The sequence below is a fragment of the Peromyscus eremicus genome, chromosome 10 (assembly GCF_949786415.1).
Source record: "Peromyscus eremicus chromosome 10, PerEre_H2_v1, whole genome shotgun sequence".
NCBI lineage: Eukaryota > Metazoa > Chordata > Mammalia > Rodentia > Cricetidae > Peromyscus > Peromyscus eremicus.
Window position 1 is genome coordinate 95,470,439 of NC_081426.1, and position 15,302 is coordinate 95,485,740.

The window sequence follows — 15,302 nt, forward strand, 5'->3', positions numbered from 1 at the left end:
TTCAGCATCTTGGACCATGTCTTTTGGAAATTAGGACCAGCTTGTCAGCAGCAGTGGACTGGGCTTACTTTGCCAGCTGGATTAGAGTGGAGGAGGAGTGGGAAGATGGTGTTGTGTGCCTCTCAGGTGTTTGACTCTGTTCACGTTTGCTAGATCCTCAGCAAAAGACACCAGTTTCCTCTGCTAAGGATCCAATCCCTTTCAAAGTGGCAGAAAATGTATTTAAGTGGCAAGAGATTCCTTCTGGATTTCCTGACATCTCCCTCTCTCCCTTAAACATGGTGCACGAAGCTCCCCCCACCTCTGACTCACAGACTGTGGTCCAAGTAAGTTTTGTGTGTGTGTGTGTGTGTGTGTGTGTGTGTGTGTGAGAGAGAGAGAGAGAGAGAGAGAGAGAGAGGCGGGGGGGAGGGAGGATATGTGTGTGTGTGTGTGTGTGTGTGTGTGTGTGTGTGTGTGTGTGTGAATGTATGTCACGTGTCTGGGTTACCCTGGAGGATAGAAGAGGGCATAAAATCCCCTGAAGCTGGAATTACAGGCAGTTTTGAGCCTGATGTGAGTGCTGAACACTTGTCTATATGCATATTTAGGACAAAGACCTAGACTATTAATCAAATTTTAGAGATTTCTTAAGTAGAATTTGAACCATTTTAGTATCTTGATAGTATTGCTATTAAAAGCTGTCTAGTTTGACCCAGGTTTCGTAGTATAGTCCTGTGGTGCTAACAAGTTTGAGGGCAGCCTGGACTACAGAAAAAGCCCTCTCAACAACAAGCAAAACAAGTTATCTAAAGTTACACTGGTGTTTTTTGTTTTTCTTTTAATGTAGCAATTACAATTGTACATAGATTTTTGTTTTGTTTTGAGACAAAATCTTACTATTAGTAGGCCTTTTTCTAGAATCCTCACTCCTGCGGTAAGCCTCCAACACTGTGGGTCATGCCGCCGTACCTGGCATACACAGTTTGCACTTTTGTATGTCCCAGCTAATTTCCTGTACTCAGAGACACTATTGGTATAACTATGACTCTGATTTTCCATCTTTCATTTGTCTTTAAGATTTGTGCCAGATTGTTCTCCTGGTGTGAGAAGGGAACATCAGAGAGATTTGTTCTGTCTGTAAGGGGGAGTTAACCTCTACTAATAGGTATATGTGAACTGACGGCAGTGTGTGAAAATCCTCTCATAGAAACTTGGGTCAGTGATTGTCTTTGTTTATCAATGGATGGCACCTCCTTGAGGATCACTTCTTGTTGGACTGTTCTTCAGGTCACAAAGGGTGTGAAGAGGAGAGCAGACACAACAACCCCTACCGCATCCATAGTTAAAGCAAGTAGCAAGTCTTCCCCGACCCTTGGAGAAGCAAAGCCAGGGACTGTGCCAGTAAAGGAGAACATACTGAAGAATGTTTTTCCAGACTCTCAGCAACAACACAGAGTTTTAAAAACGGTCAAAGTAACTGAGCAATTAAAGTACTGCAGTGAGATTCTTAAAGAAATGCTTGCCAAGAAACATTTGCCATATGCATGGCCCTTCTATAATCCTGTGGATGCTGATGCTTTGGGACTCCACAACTACTATGACATTGTCAAAAATCCCATGGATCTCGGAACTATCAAGGTAAAATACTGCCTGAGTGGGAAGAGCTTTCTTTTCTTTTCTTGATTGTAGAAGTGTTTCGTCATTGCAAAGAAAGCTAATCTAATATCCAGAAAGTTGTGAAGAAAATTACATCACCAGAATTGTAGCACCTGAAGTGGATCATCTTTTCATTTTTCCTGTAACCACATCCATCTTACAGGCCAGTGGGGATCGAACTAGGGTCCTCAGCCTTGCACAGCACCTCCTCAGCCCTGGTTCTCTTTTAAAGCACAGTTTGTTTCATCATTTTTATCAACATAGTAAAGTTTGTTAACATGTTACTAAACTTTGTGTTTGCCCTCATTTCTTGTATTCTGCTGTCCCCCTCTGAATTTGTTGTTAGTTGACATTCAGACTCAGTAGTCATTCTTTAAGAATTTATAGAGAGCAAATTCAATTTATATATAGAAGAATCATGAATGATTCTTTAACTGACTATAGAATTCAGAATGACAGTCATTTTCTCTTAACACTTGGAGGACATCCCACCGTCTCTCTGCTGTCAAGAAACTTGTCATTCCTTTGTGTATAGTGTGTCTTCCTCTCTCTAGCTGGCTCCGGTTTACCCATCTTTACTGGAAATTATCCCTTTTCAGTCTGATGAGCCATGTCACAGTTTGTAACCGTTATGTCTTAAAATAGTACTTTTTACTTTCTCACATACGCAAACTCGGACCCAGAGGTTAAAGAGTACCATCTGGTCAGGTGGTGGTAGTGCACACCTTTAATCCCAGCACTCAGGAGGCAGAGACAGGCTGAATTCTGTGAGTCCAAGGCAAGCCTGGTTCACAGAGCGAGTTTCAGGATAGCCAGGGCTACACAGAGAAACCCTGTCTCAAAAAACAAACAGACAAAACAATAGCCATACGTTGAGATAAATAGGAGTTTGTAGTTATATGGTGTTTCAAGTGGAGAAAGTAACTTGTAGAATGGATAGGAGGTAAAGAAACATTCAGAACAGGACTTTGTATGAACTTGTATATACAAAGGATGTGAGGGAAACCTGGGTCTTAAGCTGCTGTAGAGACTCAAAGAAGTCATTAAACACGAGTCATGGCCTTACATTAGGGTTTTGTGGTATGTTCTCCAGGAGCTGGGTACACATGGGTCAGAAGGCTGTTAGAGGACTCCAGGAACAGGAAGATGTCGACTTTAATTTCTCTCTGAAATCATTCTCAGTTGTCACTGATGTGGTTGGAAGAAAATTATGTTCTTAGGGATGGAGAGATGCCTCAGTGGTTAAAAGCACTTGCTGCTCTTGCAAAGGACCTGGGTTCAGTTCCCCACAACAACATAGTGGTTTACAGCTGTCTTTAACTGTAGTTCCGGGAGGCCCAGTGCCTTGTTCTGGTCTCCTTGGACACTAGGCATGTACATGGTATACCAATATACATGCAAGAAAGACAGCCATATACATAAATAAAGTTTTAAAAGAAAATTAACCAGGCATGGTGGTGCACACCTTCAATCCTAACACTATCTAAATGTCTGCTCTACATCTCACCCTCTTCATGCAGCCACCTGAGCCTGTAACCATGTCCTGTTACTCTTCAGACTGCTTTTAACATCTGTTCATTGCTTTCTTTGTAAAACAGCCAAGACAGTCTGGAAACACTGTTTCCCATCCATTGTGTCTTGAGTGCCTCCTTCATTTCTTTTACTTGTGAACATTAGTTGATTTCTTTTCCAAGTGTAAAATTGGATAATATAGCACAGTGTTTGATATTTGTTTTTAAAAAAAAAAAAAGGTAAATGTCCTCTCCCCCTCCCTCCTTCCTCCTTCCTTTTAGTTTGCTTTCTGGTTAGCATATAAAGAAATGGGTTCCTGTGACTCTTTCCTTTGTTCATTTGTTTGTTGAAACGGGGTTTCATGTAGCCTAGGCTGACCTCAAACTTGCTGTATAACTGAGAGGGACCTTGAACTCTTGAGCCTCATGATTCTACCTCTCAAGAGCTGAGTTTACACACATGTACATCATGTTGGCCATGACATTTTCAGACATGCACACAGACATGCACATTCTGTTCTCACTTGTCGTTCCGTGGTTTCTGTTTTACTCCTCCCTTTATTCCCTCTTTACTTTCATACACTATGCATTCCATTACCTTCCAGTGTTGCCTTTCTGCATTCTTTAGTTCCTTTCTACTTTCCCATTGTACATATGCACATAAATGCATACAAATTTAAATCTAGATTCCTCACGTAAGAGAAAACGTATTTATCTTCTGAGTCTGTCTTATTTCACTAATCTCCCCACAAAATTGACAATTTCATTCTTCTTTAGAGCTGAATAAAATTCCGTTATGTGTGTGTCACATTTTCATCAGTCATCCACAGATGACCATCTCAGGTGGTTCCACATCTTGTCTATCATGCACAGAATAGCAATAACCGTGAATGTGCGAGTGTCTGTGGGACGCTGGTGGAGAGTCCTTTGCGGACTTACTAACATGCTGGCCATGTTTTCTTTTTGGTTTTTTGAGTACACTCCATACTGACATCCAGAGAGCCTATACCAATCTACATTTCCACCAACAATGTATAAGAGTTGCTGTTTCCCTGTATGTTTCTCAGCATATGCTGTTTGTTTTCTTGATAATAGCCAGTCTGACTGGGGTAAGATAGACGATCCATGCTGTTTTAGTTTTACTTTCTCAGATGGATAAGGACATTGAACACTTTCAAATATTTATTGGCCATTTGGTTTTCTTGCTTTAAGAACTGTACATTAAATTCACTAGTCTGTTTGTTTTAGATGTTTTAAATGTGTTTGCATGCATATGTGTGTGGGGAGACTATATAGATTCTAGCTCTAACCCTCTGACTAGCGGCCTAGTGTATGGTTGGCCAAGCTCTTCTTCCATTCCATAGGGTGTCTTCACTCTGCTGGCGGCTTCCTTTCCTTCAGAGCTTTCTGACACCACAGGGTACAAATGACCCATTCTTGCTTTTCCTCTCTTGAGCTGCTGGAGTACTTCTTTTCAGAATGCTTTTTATGGTTATGTTATGAAGGAAAACACACACACACATACACACATGCACACACATACACACATACATGCACACACATACACACATACATGCACACACATACATACGTGCACACACATACACACGTGCGCACGCACACACACGCACACACACACACATACACATACACACACACCCATACACACACACACATACACACGCACACACACGATTTCCTTCTCTGTGAGTTCATTATTGGTGTGCTAGAAAAGCTACTGGTTTTATATGTCACTTCTGTATCTTGCTGCATTGCTTACAGTGTTGATGAGGCCTGGAGGTTTTCTGATAGAGTCTTGAGGGTCTTCTAGGTACAGGATCATGTCATCTACAGGTAGGGACGATCTGACCCTCACTTCCCTGTCTTATTTACTTCCCTACTCTTACTGCTCTAGCTAAGATTCAAATACTATGTTGAATAAGAATGAAAAGAGTGGGTTCCCTTCCTAATTTTATTGGAAATTCATTCGTTCCCCATGTAGTATAAAGCTGGTTGTAGGTCTGTTGTATCTTTTGGGGTTTTTTTTTTTTTTTGTTTGGTTGGTTGGTTGGTTGGTTTTTCGAGACAGGGTTTCTCTGTGTAGCTTTGCGCCTTTCCTGGATCTCGTTCTGTAGACCAGGCTGGCCTCAAACTCACAGAGATCCGCCTGGCTCTGCCTCCCAAGTGTGGAAATTAAAGGTGTGCGCCACCGCCGCCCAGCTGGTCTGTTGTATCGTAAATGTTGGGTGTCATCCCTCTCTTCTTAGAGTCTTCTGGGATTTTACCATGAAAGAATGTTGACCTTTGTCCAAGGTGTTTCTATCTCTTGAGATAATGATATGGAGTCTTCATCCTTTTCACTTTCTGTCTCTTGAGATAATGATATGGAGTCTTCATCCTTTTCACTTTCTGTCTCTTGAGATAGTGATATGGAGTCTTCATCCTTTTCACTTTCTATCTCTTGAGATGGTCATATGGAGTCTTCATCCTTTTCACTTTCTATCTCTTGAGATAATGGTATGAAGTCTTCATCCTTTTCACTTTCTATCTCTTGAGATGATCATATGGAGTCTTCATCCTTTTCACTTTCTATCTCTTGAGATAATGATATGGAGTCTTCATCCTTTTCACTTTCTGTCTCTTGAGATAATGATATGGAGTCTTCATCCTTTTCACTTTCTGTCTCTTGAGATGATGATATGGAGTCTTCATCCTTTTCACTTTCTATCTCTTGAGATAGTGATATGGAGTCTTCATCCTTTTCACTTTTTCCTGAGTCGCTGGCCTTCCTCTGCAGGTCTGTGATTGACTTCTTTATTCCTGTTATTGTGTCTTCCTCAAGGTCACTGATCTTTTCCACTAGTAAACTTCTGAAATCTTCATGCAGTGTTTGACTCCTTTCAGTGTCTTTGAACTCAGCAGCTAAGGAAAGTTACACACTTTCTGGAGACATCACCTTGCTTTCTGCTGGTTTTATGAGAGTGTGTGTTTCTGTGTGTTGTGTTGTACATCTGTTTCTTTTATGTCTCGAGTTGAATTTTTTTCCTAGTGAACAGTTGCCCTTTAGGGCTCAATTAATCCCCACACTGCTAGGACAGGAGAAAACGACTTTTAAATATGAAATATAGAAGTACAGTGAAAACTGATTAAAGATCACTAATATATCATTAATAGTCAGGAAACAAAAAATAGCAAAGCTAATATATAGTATGCTTAAAGTTAAAAAACAGTAATTAAATGTGAAAATGGCTAATGAATGAGGCTATGGGAGGGATAGAGAAAGTGAAGAAATAGAAGCCAGGGTAAAAGAGGGGAAGGATGTTCTGAAGGAGGAAAGTACACATTAGGGAAAATAAAAAATGGAAAAAATACTCAATAACAAGAAAGTAAACAACAGTTACATAATGTGAGTGGCATAGAAAATAAGAACATCAAAGGTTTTTTTTTTTTAAATAAATCAGGTAAGATAAGTCCTATTGGAAGCATAATAGGAAAAAGAGAGAAGGGGGAACTAGTAATTTTTAAAAAGGTAACAAAATTAGATAATTGTGTGAAAATGAATTTAAAAATGAAGGCTTGTCCTGAAAATTAAAACCATAGGGATAGAGGGCTTAGCAGGTAAAATTGTAACCTGAGTTTGACTCCTGGGACACACCCAGAAGAGGGGACGCTGACTCCGGCAGGCTGTCCTCTGACTGCCACAAAGGATTCACGGCACACGTGCGTGCGTGCGTGCGTGCGTGCGCAGGTGGTGGAGAGGCAAAGCAAGAAGTGTTGGCTTCTCTCCTGACGGTTGGAAACTGGAGATGGCTAACGATATCCAGGGACAGGTCAGCTGACTCTGTGGACTCCTCATTGGACTCGTGTGTCCATCAGCGCTGTCCATCAGCGCTTCCCTCATCTTAGCATCTTCCTGTCTTTGTACATCGGGGTCTCCGCTGCCAAACTGAACACTGTAGTCTGTGGATGGGGCAAGTTGTCCTCTCTGGAAACTCCCTAGTTCCTGGTCCATGGGGTGGCTAGTGTTCTGACCCAAGAGTTTCTTCCAAGTGTGCTGGGAGAAGGCAAAGCAACCAGTACTGAGATCTGCAAAGACGGGCCTGCCTCCATTTTCAAAATGTGCAAGCGTTAGTCACCTGCTAGAGGGATGTGGCTGCAGATACCAGGTTTGTCCACTGTAGCTGCAGAGTTCTTGGACCAGATACATGGACCTCATGGCAGACAGGTGGCTCCACAGGTTGATCTACTCATTGACCTCAGGCTCAGGAGTATCAGCTCCAGTTATTTTTAGTTGACGAGGTCTTCTCCAGGGACCTAAGAAGGCGCTATCACTCTCTATACTTCACTGCCAAGTCGAGTCTCCTGCTGCTTGCTCTTAGTCTGTATATTGTCCACCTGTTGTCCATGACGGCTTCCTAGACTTGTCTCTCACATTAGAGCCATGACAGATTGAATTTAGGCTCTAAGGGGACCTAGACCACAGCCCTCTGAGCCAAGGGATTTCTCTCCCACAGCTGACCCCGCCTGCCTAAAAGGTCACTGTCTCAGCAAGGGCCACAGTTAGATTTGAGGCTTGTGAGAGCTGTGGGTAGAACTGCCCAGCATCTTTCTTGCTGGGGCTACCTGACTCATCTTTTGGATGTGGCTTCTGCTTCCTCTTCCCTAACCAGGGAACCATAGTTTGTGTTTGCCTTGGCTTCTTTTTGCTGTGTTGCTCATCTGTTTCTCCAGTGTTCAGCCGCCTTATCATTCTGTTTTTGATTTTTGAAAGTTCTTCCCCTCTTTGGAATGAAATCTAGTTTTTTATTCTCCTGACACTCACAGAGGGAACTGCTAGTTCACCATCTTATCCGGAAGTTGAAAGTATTTTCTCTGTGTTATTTTTCTGCATTTCCCTGTATGTCTAAATTATTTCATGTGAATTGACTTTAGTTGTTTGTGAATCCTTCTGATTTTTCCTTAAATAGGGGAAAATGGACAACCAAGAATATAAGGATGCATATGAATTTGCTGCAGATGTCAGATTAATGTTTATGAATTGCTACAAATACAATCCTCCAGATCATGAAGTCGTGGCAATGGCTAGAATGCTTCAGGTGAGGCTTCATTCATGGAAAGTGCTTTCCTCTGAGCTTAAGTTATATTTTCTGAACCATATCAAGAGACAAAGGATACCTCTGTCCTTAAATAGTACTAAATAATTTACAAATGACTTATTAAACTGTGGAGGTTTATCCTTTGAGTTACAACATTTAGTAGCACATTTTTTTAATGAAGTTGCCTACTTTGCAGAAGAAATAAATGAATGGTTAGTGAGAGAGGACAGTCAGTTCCTTGTAGTATCAACTGAGCACCCATCCTGCTTTAGAAAAGGGCCCAGTCTTGAGTCACTGAAAGGTAGAATATATATATTACATAGCTTACCTTAACTACCCAGCCCTTGAACAAAGTTTCCCTTAATAATGTGAGCAGTTGATACTGCTGAGAAATGATGAGGACATTTGCTGAGACAGACAGATAGACACACAGACAGACAAAAAGGTCATCTTACATTTCTTCTGGTGTCTTAAAGAAGTCTGCCCCAGATACATCAATGTGTGTATTTTAAAGCATTCTTGTTGCACTAAATCAGAAATGGAGTAAACCAAATCAGGTGGCACATGTCTACAATCCCAGCACTCTGGACGTGGGCAGGAGGATTTCGAGTTCCAGGCTAGCCTGGGCTACATGATGAATTCCAGGCTAGCCTGAACATGGTAAAACTCTGTCTCAAAATAAACCAAAAAAATGTGAACAGGCTAATTTTCCATTATAGGATGTTTTTGAAATGCATTTTGCCAAGATTCCTGACGAACCTGTTGAGTATATGCATGCATATCACCTTCCAACAAACAGTGCAAAAGCCCTCAGTAGAGAAAGCAGCAGCGAGGCCTCCTCGGGAGACTGCTCTTCTGAAGATTCTGAGGATGAACGAGTGCAGCATCTCGCCAAGCTTCAGGAGCAGGTGGCCGAATATGACGCAAGTGTTGATGGTCCCTGAGCTGCAGTCTGTGATGCAGTCCTTGTAGACGTACAACTGTGACATTTAAGTCACTTCATGTCTATAGCCTTAGTTATGTTTTGGCATATTTGCCATGTTAAATATTTCTTACTCAATTATCTATATGCTCTTCAATCCTAGAGCCACACCTCTTCCTCCTCCTCTTTGAAACTGTCTTGTGTACCCTGGCTTGTCACGAGCTTCTGATCCTTCTGCCTCTACCTCTCCAGTGCTGGGACATGTGTGCACCATGATGCCTGGGGTTCTTTACAATCCTGCATTCCTAGTCTGAACAGTTGGTTCTTACTGACATCTTATGGTATAATGTGGGACCTTTTATAAATGAGATCATTTGCTACTTTCTGTGATAAAACTAGCTTTTTTCTGAGGTCATGCCTGAAGACTGGGACTGGAGAGATGGCTCGGCAGTTCCAAGCCCTGGCTGTTCTTCCAGAGGACCTGAGTTCAGTTCCCAGCACCTGTGTCAGGCTGCTCACAACTACCTGTAATTCCAGCTCCAAAGGCACTTGCATATATGTGACCACACACACAATTATTTTAAAAAAAATCTTTTGAAAGAAACCTTAACACCTAGAGAAATGTTAACTGTTCTTGGGCTGTATTAGTTTTATTACAATGCTATTTACTTATTTGTAATTTTGGATTCAAATACAGGACCTCGCACAGGGTAGGAAGGTGCTGTGTTATTGAGCTATGTTTTCAGCCCTCCTGGACCAGTTTTAGAGGATAAATTTTTAGGTTGAGCATGTGCTAGTGTTTGAAGTTTTGTGAACACCTTTTAAAACACTGGACTTCTAAAATGAAGCAAAATCCTGAAGGAAATAGAACATGAAATGAATTTCACAAAGGCTGGGCATAACTTTGGATTACCATATTTTTCTAGTGTCTTTAATGGTTTAGATCCATGAATGCTTAAAGGTTTTTGTTTGTTTGTTTTTTCCTTTCCCAGCTTAATGCCGTTCATCAGCAGCTACAAGTTCTGTCCCAAGTTCCCTTACGTAAGCTAAAGAGAAAGAATGAGAAGTCTAAAAGGGCACTAAAAAGAAAAAAGGTTAACAACAGAGATGAAAATCCAAAGAAAAAGCCCAAGCAAATGAAACAAAAGGAAAAGCCCAAGAGCAAGTAAGTATGTTTGATGGGAATTGATTTTGCTAGAAGGGTAGCGTTTTATTTTTAGCCTATGCGAAACCCCTGGGTTCCATCCCCCTACCTAGATTAATTGATTAAGATTAAACGAATGTATAATTTTGTTACAGTCAACCAAAAAAGAAGAAGCCACTTTTGAAATCTGAAGATGAAGACAACGCGAAGCCCATGAACTATGATGAGAAAAGGCAGCTGAGTCTGGACATAAACAAACTTCCTGGGGAGAAGCTTGGACGCATAGTTCATATAATACAGTCAAGGGAGCCTTCCCTGAGAAACTCCAACCCAGACGAGATCGAAATCGACTTTGAGACTCTGAAGGCGTCAACACTCAGAGAGCTGGAGAAGTACGTCCTCGCCTGCCTGCGGAAGCGGTCGCTGAAGCCCCACGGTAGGCCGTGCCCCTCCCCACTTCATCCCGCCCCCCGCCCCGGGCCCCTCCCCGCCCCTCCCCCAGGCCCCGCCCCGGGCCCCGCCCCAGGCCCCGCCCCGCGCTCAGGGTTGCTCCTCCTCTCACAGCGAAGAAGGTGGTCAGGTCCAAAGAAGAGCTCCATTCCCAGAAGAAGCTGGAGCTGGAGCGGCGGTTGCTGGACGTCAACAATCAGCTGAATTGTAGGAAACGGCAAACAAAACGTCCAGCAAAAGGTAGGTGGCGGTTTCTCAGTGCCCTCCCGTGACCTCTGACCGGTGTTAACACTCCCCTGTTTTGCAGCGGAGAAGCCGCAGCCGCCGCCGCCCCCGCCGCCGCGGCCCCCGGAGCTGGTGAGCGGGTCCCGCCTGAGCGACAGCAGCAGTAGCAGTAGCAGCAGCAGCAGCAGCTCGGGGTCCGCGAGCAGCAGCAGCGACTCGAGCTCCTCCGACAGCAGCGATTCGGAACCAGGTTAGCTGGCCCCTAGGCGCCCGCCGCGGTGGGGGGAGTGGCCTGTCCCTGTAGAGTCGTGAGAGTATTTAGAAGGAGGGCCTCTGCTTTGGGTGCCATGATCCTTATTACAACGCGTGAGACGCATTACACTTTCCTTAAAAGAGATACTGTATGAAAGGAAACGTCGTAGATATATATAGGACGTGACTTGCAGGTCTGTCGTGCCAAAGGTGGCTTACTTCCGGCAGGGTGGTCTCCTAGGAAATGTACTAGATTTAAAAGCAGAGTGCTGCTTTAGTACTTCTTTTTAGATACTGAAAACGTTATTTGGGATACCTCAGTGTGTTCCCAATGCACTTATGGTCACTCTAATGTTGTAAAGTATGTCCTGTTTGGACACCGCTTTCTGAGTTGAACTGTCATTTTGAATTAAGAAGCCACTGGTCCCAAAATTTGTAGAGCGTATTTTTTCACTTTATGTGTTTCTTAACTATAGAACATTAGCTTTCATCTATAGGAAAATAGATGGACGTACTATGTTCTCTTGTCCAGCTTGTCAGTGGTGTTGAACCAGGTCGCTCCTATTTTGTTTGTCTTCCGTGACTAGTTACGTAGCTGGCATGTGATCACTGCCCACCCTACCAAGATGCTGGCTGACAGTGCTGTTCTGTTTTAACCAAACAGCAAATGCAGAATACAGGGCACTTTCTTCCCTAAAATTTGCTTTATTGTAAATGAGATGTTTCTTGTGAGGTTCAGTCCTCCTTTTTAATTAAAAAGAACCCTATAGAAACTCTAGCTAGAGGAATTGCTGGCATTTGCGAAGACATGCTTTCTGTAGTCCGCAGTCAGGGCCTGCTGGCTTGCAGGAACTCTGTCTTCCTTTGGTTCTGTTTCGTTAGCTTTTCTGTGGAGCTAACTGCTGCATTTGGTTTTCACATTTCTGAGTACGTAGTGGTAAACAATTTTGTAAAATTCAAAAGAATTTTTACTTTGGTTAGAATTTGTCATTCTAATACATTTTAAAAATCATTTAGAGCTCTTATTATGAGGTATTTCTCATATTTGACTTCTGAGCATAAAACAATACTGGAAAAAATCCAAGTTGCATTTAGTATTTTAAATTGTAACAATTTACAATTGTAATTTTATCAAATAAAGCATTTGTGACCTAATAAGTTACAGCACTTTGTCTTTTATTTGTAGGATAAAACTATTATTCTATTAGTTTGAATTATTTAACTTTAAAAATTCAATAGATACTTTGAGTGTTAGAAAAATACTATATATAGTTTTTTGATGTAGTACTTTAATATTTAGAATACCTTCTTTCCTTCCTTCCTTCTTACTTTTTTTGCCCGGCTCACTATGTAGCCTGACCTTGCTTTCTAGAGCAGATTGGACTTGAACTCAGCAATCCTGCCTCTGCCTCCCAAATACTGAGATTACAGGCATGCTGTACCACACCAACTCTTGACAGAATTTCTTAGTATGTTACTTGATGAGAAGAAAATGTTTATCACCAGCCATATGTTCTTAAAATGGTATAATATTTTTTCTAACTTTTTAACAGAACATCTCATCCTCAGAATTCTAATCTTAAAACATTGCTGAATTTGTGTTTTATGACCAGCATTCATGGTTGATGTCATGTTTCTCAAAGAGTTTTGGTTTTGTTCTGTGGTGTAGAGACTAAGGTAGTTGTACTTTTGCATACAAAGCAAGCACTCAGGGCTGAGCTCTGTCCTCACTGAGTTTCCTTGGTTGGTCTGGAACTTACTCTGCAGCCCAGGCCATTCTTGAACATCACAAAACAATTTTGTAAAATTCAACATAATTTTTACTTTGGTTAGAATTTCTCATTCTAATGCATTTTAAAACCATTTTGAGCTCTTATTATGAAGTATTTCTTATATTTGACTTCTAAGCATAAAATAATACTAGAAAAAATCCAAGTTGCATTTATGACCCCAAGGAGTGAAGTCATAGTCCTACACCTGTAGACTGACCTAGAAACTGTTCAAATATGTATATTATTAAAATAAAAGCAGCAAATTCTCTCCCCTCCTTTGGTGCTGGAGATTGAACTCGGCTCTTACATACCAGGCAAGCAATTTAAACACTGAGCTGTATGTATACCTCAGCTCCATTTTTTAATTTAATTTCAGACCATCTTATGAATCATGTGACTTGTTACGTTGAGATCTGTTTGTCTTCTCAGTGGATACTGTAAATTGTCTTTTGCTGTTGCTTGAGGTAGACTCTCACTGTGTAGCCCAGGATAGACTCAAACTTTTCTTACTCCTCTTACAGCCTCCTGAGTGCTGGGATCACAGGCATGTGTTGCTACACCTGGCTCTTGAAATTTTAATTATTTTTGAATATACAATCTATCCACTTTGTTGAGGGAAAGCCCTGTTTAAGTGTATTATAAATTGCAAAGTCTAAAGTGGGAAGAAATTACATCTTTGCTTTCAATAAGCAAATTAAGAATAGAATCTTTTAATACTTTAATACTAATATGAATATTTAATGCTGATACTAAATACTTTAAAATGGCATAAGGCTTCTTAATTGCTAGTATGTAAACTAAGAACGTTTTTACTTCCCAGAGAATAACAATAAAATTTTTTTTTTAGCAGGGTTGTAAATTGTAGAGAAAAAAATAAGGCAGACCACATTAATGCAATGTTTTTTCAAAAATAATCAAAGCACCTCTGTTCTTGATTGAGGTAGCCATCTCAAACACTAGATAGCAAACATGTTGCCAACTTTCATTGTTTGGTGGAAATAGCTTATTTACTTCCCCAAAGGTAAAAGTCAGGTGTATTAACAAAACATCTAAAAAAGTCAAGCCAGGCATGGTGGCACACACTTGTAATCCCAGCACTCAGGACGCTGAGGCAGGAGTGCTGAGTTTAAGGCCAGCATGGACTAGTAATGAGACCTTGTCTCAAAAAAAAAAAAAAAATGAAAATATCAGTAAGATTTTACATGATTTGTTTAGAATGGTTACCAATGAATGTCCTGATCCTGAGAGTCTCGGTCTAGAAGCAGCTGAAGGCTTTGGTGGCATACATACTTTCTATTTAAGCTAATCCTTACTTTTTAATTTATCTACCTTTTAATACTTGTCATACTGGATTTTAAAAATTTTATTAGCATATGTTAATTATACTTAATAATGAGTTTATTATGACATTTTCATACATGTGTATATTTTGATTATACTCACCACCACTTTCTTGTGTCTCTCTCCTGCTCCTCTTCCCAATTGTCCCTTCTATGTGTGCGTGTGCATGAGTATGTGTGTGTTCCCGTGTGTGTGCATGCATGTGCGAGTGTTCTTCCCAGTGAGTTTGTGTTTGAGTGTATGTGTCCCAGTGAGTGTCATTGAGGGTGAAAGTTTACCCTCAAAAAAAAAAAAAAGCATGAGTCCCTTACTGGCGATTACCCACTGAGGAAAAAGTCTCTTCCCAGTGAAAGGTGGGGCCCCACAGCTCCTTCCTCTTCCACAGCAGGGTATCAATGGGCTCAATCCTGTGGCAGTTTCTTCCTAGGTTATTTCAGACACTTGACTATAGGCAGTTTTGTTTTGTTTCCTTTAGTTAGTCAAAGTTTTTAGGACTTTAGGTGTCTGGGTCAGGTCCAGTTCCTCTTCTGATTCCTAAGTTCCTGTTCTTGCTGCCCTGTGGGTTGGCTCCTCAGCAGTAGAATGCTGTTTAGGTGTGGCAAACATTTTAAAGGTAATGAATGTCCTAGTTAGGGTTTCTGTTGCTGTGATGAAACACCATGACCAAAGCAGCTTGGGGAGAAAAGGGTTTATTCAGCTTACACTTCCACATTATAGTCCATCACTGAAGGAAGTCAGGACAGGAACTCTAAACAGGGCAGGAACCTGGAGGCAGGAGCTGATGCAGAGGTCATGGAGGAGTGCTGCTGACTGGCTTGTTCTACATGGCTTGCTCCCCATGGCTTGCTCAGCCTGCTTTCTTATAGAACCCAGGACTAGCAGCCCAGAGATGGCCTCACCCACAATGGACTGGGCCCTCCCCCATCAATCACTAATTAAGAAAATGCTCTA

General features: G+C 41.5%; 1 protein-coding gene across 10 annotated transcripts in view; it reads left to right on the forward strand.

The window, feature by feature from the left end:
- Positions 1–15,302, forward strand: part of Brdt (bromodomain testis associated) — a 57,347-nt gene that overhangs the window by 20,490 nt on the left and 21,555 nt on the right. For 9 of the 10 annotated variants that reach the window (XM_059274904.1, XM_059274901.1, XM_059274909.1 and 6 more), the window contains 8 exons: positions 154–326; positions 1,270–1,620; positions 8,117–8,245; positions 8,965–9,153; positions 10,160–10,332; positions 10,467–10,747; positions 10,876–11,001; positions 11,069–11,236. In XM_059274904.1, coding sequence (XP_059130887.1) covers positions 154–326; positions 1,270–1,620; positions 8,117–8,245; positions 8,965–9,153; positions 10,160–10,332; positions 10,467–10,747; positions 10,876–11,001; positions 11,069–11,236 — 1,590 coding nt within the window. The remainder of the gene's footprint in view (positions 1–153; positions 327–1,269; positions 1,621–8,116; positions 8,246–8,964; positions 9,154–10,159; positions 10,333–10,466; positions 10,748–10,875; positions 11,002–11,068; positions 11,237–15,302) is intronic. The other variant, XM_059274910.1, reaches the window with a different exon arrangement.